Raw genomic sequence first — 9,079 nt, 5'->3', positions numbered from 1 at the left:
ATTTTGTAAAAGTCTATCAAATTCTGTCCAAATCGAGTGATATTTAAATGTATGTATTTGGGACAAACCTTTATATATAGCACCCAACACATTTGACGGATGTGATATGGTATCGAAAATTAAGATCTACAAAGTGGTGCAGGGTATAATATAGTCGGCCCCGCCCGACTTTAGATTTTCCTTACTTGTTTTATCTGACGAAGTCAATCGAAATATCGGAAAATAAAAAACCAACAATTTTAATTTTAATTTATAGACCTATAGCCGAGATTATGAGATAAAATCATATAAATTTTATTTCTATAGCAAAATTTTGTCAAACTGTTATTTCTAAAGAAAATTTTGTTAAAATTTTATTTCTATAGAAATTGTTATCAAAATTTTATTTCTATAGAAAATTTTGTCAAAATTTTATTTCTATATAAAATTTCTTTTTAATATTTTTTTTGAAGACAAGATCTATGAAATTATACCTTATTTGATGATCTATGTTCTCCAGTACACCAATAAACATTTGGGCCGCTTCCCTATCGATTCGGGAACTAGACTTTTGATTAAGTTTTTGTTTCCAATATTTAATTTCATCTTTGATTGATGTTATACCTGAAATTGTAAACATATAGAAATTGATATATTATTTTTATTGGAAGTCCTTAGAAATAAAGATTTTGGAGAATATTAGCATTTTAGATAAAATGAATAGTTTTACATTTCAAAGGAAAACATTTTCATATCAAATAAAACTTTTTACATCTTATATGATTTTTTTTAATTCAAAAGAAACTGTGTAGTATATATTCACATTTGATGGCGAATTTTTGTTTAGTTTAATTATACCCTCCACCATAGGAGGGGAGGTATATTAACTTTGTCATTCCGTTTGTAACACATCGAAATATTGCTCCTAGACCCCATAAAGTATATATATTCTGGGTCGCGGTGAAATTCTGAGTCGATCTGAGTATGTCCGTCCGTCCGTCTGTTGAAATCACGCTAACTTCCGAACGAAACAAGCTATCGACTTGAAACTTGGCACAAGTAGTTGTCATTGATGTAGGTCGGATGGTATTGCAAATGGGCCATATCGGTACACTTTTACGTATATCCCCCATATAAACGGACCCCCAAATTTGGCTTGCGATTGCTCTAAGAGAAGCAAATTTCATCCGATACGGCTGAAATTTGGTACATGGTGTTAGTATATAGTCTCTAACAACCATGCAAAAATTGGTCCATATCGGTCGATATAAACCGATCTCCCGATTTGGCTTGCGGAGCCTCTAAGTGAACCAAATTTCATCCGATCCGGCTGAAATTTGGTACATGGTGTTGGTATATGTTCTCTAATGACCATGCAAAAATTGGTCCACATCGGCCCATAATAATATATATGTAGCCCCCATATAAACCGATTCCCAGATTTGACCCCCGGAGCCTCTTGGAGGAGCAAAATTCATCCGATCCGGTTGAAATTTGGTACGTGGTGTTGGTATATGTTCTCTAATGACCATGCGAAAATTGGTCCACATCGGCCCATAATTATATATAGCCCCCATTTAAGCCGATCCCCAGATTTGGCTTGCGGAGCCTCTAAGAGAACCAAATTTCACCCGATCCGGCTGAAATTTGGTACATGGTGTTGGTATATGTTCTCTAATGACCATGCGAAAATTGGTCCACATCGGCCCATAATTATATATAGACCCCATATAAACCGATCCCCAGATTTGACCTCCGGAGCCTCTTAGAGGAGCAAAAGTCATCCGATCCGATTGAAATTTGGTACGTGGTGTTAGTATATTGTCTCTAACAACCATGCCAAAAGTGGTCCATATCGGTCCATAATTATATATAGCCCCCATTTAAGCCGATCCCCAGATTTGACCTCCGGAGCCTCTTAGAGGAGCAAAATTCATCCGATCCGGTTGAAATTTGGTACGTGGTGTTAGTATATGGTCTCTAACAACCATGCAAGAATTGGTCCATAATTATATATAGACCCCATATAAATCGATCCCCAGATTTGTCCTCCGGAGCGTCTTGGAGCAGCTAAATTCATCCAATCCGGTTGAAATTTGGAACATGGTGTTGGTATATGTTTTTTAATGACCATGCAAAAATTCAAATGCAAATGGGCCATATCGGACCACTTTTACGTATAGCCCCCATATAAACCGACGCTCAGATTTGGCTTGCGGAGCCTCTTGGAGGAACTAAATTCATCCGATCCGGTTGAAATTTGGTACATGGTCGCTTGCGGAGCCTCTTGGAGGAACTAAATTCATCCGATCCGGTTGAAATTTGGTACATGGTCTCTCACAACCATGCAAAAATTGGTCCAAATCGGTCCATAATTATATATAGCCACCATATAAACCGATCCCCAGATTTGGCTTGCGGAGCCTCTAAAAGAAGCAAATTTCATCCGATCCGGATGAAATTTGGTACATGGTGTAAGTATATGGTCTCTAACAACCATGCAAAAATTGGTCTACATCGGTCCATAATTATAATAGCCCCCATATAAACCGATCCCCAGATTTGGCTTGCGGAGCCTCTAAGAGAATCAAATTTCATCCAATCCGGTTGAAATTTGGTACGTGGTGTTAGTATATGGTCTCTACCAACCATGAAAAAATTGGTGTACATCGGTCCATAATTATATATAGCCCTCATATAAACCGGTCCCCCGATTTGGCTTGCGGAGCCTCAAAGGGAAGTAAATTTCATCCGATCCGGCTGAAATTTGGTACATGATGTTGGTATATGGTCTATAACAACCGTGCAAAAATTGGTCTACATCGGTCCATAATTATATATAGCCCCCATATAAACCGATCCCCAGATTTGGCTTGCGGAGCCTCTAAGAGAATCAAATTTCATCCGATCCGGTTGAAATTTGGTACGTGGTGTTAGTATATGGTCTCTACCAACCATGAAAAAATTGGTCTACATCGGTCCATAATTATATATAGCCCTCATATAAACCGATCCCCCGATTTGGCTTGCGGAGCCTCAAAGGGAAGTAAATTTCATCCGATCCGGCTGAAATTTGGTACATAATGTTGCCCCCATATAAACCGATCCCCATATTTGACCTCCGGAGCTATTGGAGGAGCAAAATTCATCCGACCCGTTTGAAATTTGGTACGTGGTGAAATTTGGTACATTGCGCTGGTATATGGCCACGAACAACTATGCCAAAATTGGTCCATATCGGTCTATAGTTATATATTGCCGATCCCCAAAAATAATCTACCAAAATTTTATTTCTATAGACAATTTTGTCAAAATTTTATTACTATAGAAAATTTTGTCAACATTTTATTACTATAGAAAATTTTGTTAAAATTTTATTACTATAGAAAATTTTGTTAAAATTTTATTACTATAAAAAATGTTGTCAACATTTTATTTCTATAAAAAATTTTGTCAAAATTTTATTACTATACAAAATTTTGTCAAGATTTTATTTCTATAGAAAATTTAGTCAAAATTTTGTTTCTATAGAAAATTTTGTCAAAGTTTTATTTCGATAGAAAATTTTGTTTCTGTGGAAAATTTTGTCAAGATTTATGAAGCATTTCATAGTTGGAGAGGAATATTTTGCAAAATCTTCTAAAATATCAAGAATTCTATGAATCTACCAATTAGTAAAAATTCTGCCATTTTTGCTAGACTCGTGTTCGTAATTGTAACAGGTTGGTTGATAAGTCCCCGGTCTAACAAAGAAAAACACATTTTTTGTCAAAATTCGTTTTTATTATTCAACATAGTTCCCTTCAAGAGCGATACAACGATTATAACGACCTTCCAATTTGTTGATACCATTTTGGTAGTACTCCTTCGGTTTTTCCTGAAAATAGGCCTCAGTTTCGGCGATCACCTCGTCACTGCAGCCAAATATTTTCCCTGCGAGCATTCTTTTGAGGTCTGAGAACAAGAAAAAGTCGCTGGGGGTTAGATCTGGAGAATACGGTGGGTGGGGAAGCAATTCGAAGCCCAATTCATGAATTTTTTCCATCGTTCGCAATGACTTGTGGCACGATGCGTTGTCTTGGTGGAACAACACTTTTTTCTTCTTCATATGGGGCCGTTTTGCCGCGATTTCGACCTTCAAACGCTCCAATAATGCCATAAAATAGTCACTGTTGATGGTTTTTCCCTTCTCAAGATAATCGATAAAAATTATTCCAAGCGCATCCCAAAAAACAGAGGCCATTACTTTGCCAGCGGACTTTTGAGTCTTTCCACGCTTCGGAGACGGTTCACCGGTCGCTGTCCACTCAGCCGACTGTCGATTGGACTCAGGAGTGTAGTGATCACATATCGACGGAAAAACTCGGGTGTATTACGAGTTAACAGCTGCAAACACCGCTCAGAATCATCAACATGTTGTTGTTTTTGGGGTCAAATGTGAACTAGCGCAGCAACCAGTTTGCACAGAGCTTCCGCATATCCAAATATTGATGAATGATATCCTTTGATATCTTTAAGGCCTCTGCTATCTCGATCAACTTCATTTTACGGTCATTCAAAATCATTTTGTGGATTTTTTTGATGTTTTCGTCGGTAACCACCTCTTTCGGGCGTCCACTGCGTTCACCGTCTTCCGTGCTCATTTCACCACGCTTGAATTTTGTATACCAATCAATTATTGTTGATTTCTCTGGGGCGGAATCCGGAAACTCATTATCAAGCCAAGTTTTTGCTTCCACCGTATTTTTCCCCCTTCAGAAAACAGTATTTTATCAAGACACGAAATTCCTTTTTTCCATTTTTTTCACAATAACAAAAGTTGTTTCACAAAAGACGCTCTATCTCACAAACTAATTGACTTACAGACGTCAAATTTTGACACGAATCATTTGAAGGTTGGTACTATATAACAAGTAAGGAAAGTCTAAAGTCGGGCGGGGCCGACTATATTATACCCTGCACAACTTTGTAGATCTAAATTTTCGATACCATATCACATCCGTCAAATGTGTTGGGGCTATATATAAAGGTTTGTCCCAAATACATACATTTAAATATCACTTGATATGGACAGAATTTGATAGACTTCTACAAAATCTATAGACTCAAATTTTAAGTTGGCTAATGCACTAGGGTGGAACACAATGTTAGTAAAAAAAATATGGGAAACATTTAAATCTGTAGCAATTTTAAGAAAACTTCGCAAAAGTTTATTTATGATTTATCGCTCGATATATATGCATTAGAAGTTTAGGAAAATTAGAGTCATTTTTACAACTTTTCGACTAAGCAGTGGCGATTTTATAAGGAAAATGTTGGTATTTTGACCATTTTTGTCGAAATCAGAAAAACATATATATGGGTGATATATCTAAATCTGAACCGATTTCAACCAAATTTGCAACGCATAGCTACAATGCTAAGTCTACTCCCTGTGCAAAATGTCAACTAAATCGGAGCAAAAAATTGGCCTCTACGGTCATATGAGTGTAAATCGGGCGAAAGCTATATATGGGTGATATATCTAAATCTGAACCGATTTCAACCAAATTTGCAACGCATAGCTACAATGCTAAGTCTACTCCCTGTGCAAAATTTCAACTAAATCGGAGCAAAAAATTGGCCTCTGTGGGCAAATGAATGTAAATCGGGCGAAAGCTATATATGGGAGCTATATCTAAATCTGAACCGATTTGGCTGATATTTTGCAAGTTTTTCGAGACTCATAAAATATTCGGATGTATGGAATTTGAGGAAGATCGGTTGATATACACGCCAATTATGACCAGATCGGTGAAAAATATATATGGCAGCTATATCTAAATCTGAACCAAAATCAATAGGGATCGTCTTTGAGCCGAAACAGGACCATATACCAAATTTTAGGACAATCGGACTAAAACTGCGAGCTGTACTTTGCACACAAAAATACATCAACAGACAGACAGACAGACAGACAGACGGACAGACAGACAGACAGACAGACAGACAGACAGACAGACGGTCATCGCTAAATCGATTCAGAATTTAATTCTAAGACGATCGGTATACTAAACGACTTTTCCTTCTTGGCGTTACATACAAATGCACAAACTTATTATACCCTGTACCACAGTAGTGGTGAAGGGTATAAAAATAATATGCATTGACTTATCAGCCAACCTGTTAGAAAATGTTGTCAACATTTTATTTCTATAAAAAATTTTGTCAAAATTTTATTACCATACAAAATTTTGTCAAGATTTTATTTCTATTGAAAATTTAGTCAAAATTTTATTTCTATAGAAAATTTTGTCAAATTTGGTTTTTATGAAAAATTTTGTCAAAATTTAATTTCTATAGAAAATTTTGTCAGAATTTTATTTCTGTGGAAAATTTTGTCAAAATTTATGAAACATTTCATAGTTAGAGAGGAATATTTTGCAAAATCTTCTAAAATATCAAGAATTCTACCAATCTACCAATTAGTAAAAAATCTGCAATTTTTGGTAGACTCGTGTTCGTAATTGTATATAGCCCCCATATAAAGGCAGCCCAATATTTCAATTCTGGCTCTATAATTACCGCACAAAAGTTCATATCGGTTCATAATTATGTCTTCCCTATATATACCGGTTAAGAACTGAATATATACTTATTTAATCGACTTTTCTTTTGTCTACTATATATCCCGCATGGACTAACTTACAATTTAGAAGATGATGTTAAGAAGTTTAAAGATGCCTTGCCATCGGCCGCAACCCAAGTAATTTAATTATGGATGACCATCTTTAGTAGAAGGTTCTACGCAATCCATGGTGGAGGGAACATAAGATTCGGCCTGGCCGAACTTACGGCCGGGCCGTAATCGTCTTCAAATTTGGTGACAATTAATCTTTTGTGGCAAAGTTTTAGATATAACCACCATTTATTGACAGATTTCCATTTTTTAATCCATTTTCTTAAAATTTGTAATATCGTTTTTAACTCTTTAACTATTGCCGATTCATATATAGAGATTCCTTGTTGTACTTTTGCATATTATTTTGCTATTAATACAGTTCGAAATTCTTTTGTCCTGCCTTCTTATATCCTCCAAATGGAGGGGAATGAAAGATTATTTGAAAATAAAGACTACTCAAGCATTTTCCATACAATGTAAAGAAGGACAAAAAGACTGTAACTATTATTCATGGAAGAACATTAACGATTTCCGAAATTCTTTTGTATGTATGATTTTAATCCGTTTATCCTGTTGCCCTGCATACCTTTCATAGTCCACACAACAACATTTATGTGGCATATCCTTGTTGAAACACAAACACACCCACACAAACACACCCACACAAACACACCCACACACACACACGCCTACCAACATATACATCCCTATGCATAGAAAGCCAACAAATCTTAAATTTGAATTTACTTCATCTGCATACGAATGCATTGAACCAGTTTTCCATTATAAGAATACTTCTCTCTATATATATATATATATATATGGATATGCAAGGACATAGTTTCATGATTTCATTTAGATCTTTTGATGCATGTTTATACAACCATACACTGTGAAGATTAGTTGTTGAGTTTATTTATAATAATTAATTAAATATACAGTATTTTACAATTAATAATTTGTACTCAATGTTGGAAGTATGAATGTCTAATAAATATTCTATCGATATCACGGTTTTCGCAGTTGGTAGAATTCTAACAAAATTGAAGTTTTGTTAGATTTTATAAAATATTCTCCATCAATTTCAAGTATTCTACTATAAAAATTGGTGAATTTAAATACAGAGCAATTAGAATCGTATAGATTATTATGTTTCTATTTATAGTGTGATTTCCGTACATGAGGGTGCTTCTGAATTATTGCAATATTTAGTGATTATCTTAAAAACTTTCAATTTTCGGTGCTAAGTAATTTTGGCTCTCACTTGATACAAACACAGACTATCAAAGTGCATTTGTGAGCAGCGCTACCCACCAAACAATCGGAAGTTCTTCTAAAGGCACAATTTGAAAAGCACTTCCAAAAATGTAATCCCAAAGATGTTCTTTATTTTAACTGCACAGGAAGTTATTTTAAATCAATTTTTTTATAACTTGTTTTTTTTATATTTTTATACCCTCCACCATAGGATGGGGGTATATTAACCTTGTCATTCCGATTGTAACACATCGAAATATTGCTCGAAGACCCCATAAAGTATATATATTCAGGGTCGTGGTGAAATTCTGAGTCGATCTGAGCATGTCCGTCCGTCCGTCTGTTGAAATCTCGCTAACTTCCGAACGAAACTATCGCTATCGACTTGAAACTTGGCACAATTAGCTGTTATCGATATATGTCGGATGGTATTGCAAATGGGCCATATCAGTCCACTTTTACGTATAGCCCCCATATAAACGGACCCCCAAATTGGTTTGCAAACCCTCTAAGAGAAGCAAATTTTATCCGATCCGGCTGAAATTTGGTACATGGTGTTTGTATGTAGTCTTTAACAACCATGCAAATATTGGTCCACATCGGTCCATAATTAGATCCCAGCAAAAAAATTTTGAAGTTCTTCCAAAGGCACAACTTTCTAAGCACTTCCAGAAGATCCACTCCCAATGATGTTCTTTATTTTAACTTCCCAGGAAGTTCTTTTAATTCAATTTTTTAAAACTTGATTTTTTCATACTTTTAATAGGTAATTCTAACTTTGCTTGTTTCAAATAGGTTAAAAACAGAGTAAGAATTAATAAAATGGTACAAATCATTTAAATTTTATGAAAAAAAAAAATGCTAAATCCAATCTGAAAAAATTGTGAATTTTTGAAAATATTTGAGGTCAAACGCTTCCGACAAGCGTTAGAATCTATTCAAAATTAAAAAAAATTTTAAAATTATTTATTTGACAAAATATCACAGAATTTGTTAATTTACATTCAAAACTTTGAATTCGAATCACACCTAAAGAAGTGAATCAAGTTCAGTGCAACGGCTATTGAAATGGAGGACTTCCGTCCTATGACAAGCCCATGTTAAATTCATCGCTTCTGCGTCAATTTTTCACCACTTCCGGATCCAAAAAGAACAGTTTCATTACTTTTTTGGCGACGCTTT

The 9,079-nt window shown here is 35.3% G+C and overlaps 1 protein-coding gene across 1 annotated transcript in view; it reads right to left on the bottom strand.

The window, feature by feature from the left end:
* btv (dynein cytoplasmic heavy chain beethoven) overlaps positions 1 to 9,079 on the bottom strand; it is a 123,103-nt gene that overhangs the window by 88,072 nt on the left and 25,952 nt on the right. The window contains exon 4 of the mRNA XM_075297350.1: positions 474 to 603. Coding sequence (XP_075153465.1) covers positions 474 to 603 — 130 coding nt within the window. The remainder of the gene's footprint in view (positions 1 to 473; positions 604 to 9,079) is intronic.

This window comes from Haematobia irritans, chromosome 2 (assembly GCF_050003625.1).
Source record: "Haematobia irritans isolate KBUSLIRL chromosome 2, ASM5000362v1, whole genome shotgun sequence".
Lineage (NCBI taxonomy): Eukaryota > Metazoa > Arthropoda > Insecta > Diptera > Muscidae > Haematobia > Haematobia irritans.
The sequence above is the reverse complement of the archived record's forward strand: the minus strand, read 5'-3'. Positions and strand labels throughout refer to the sequence as shown.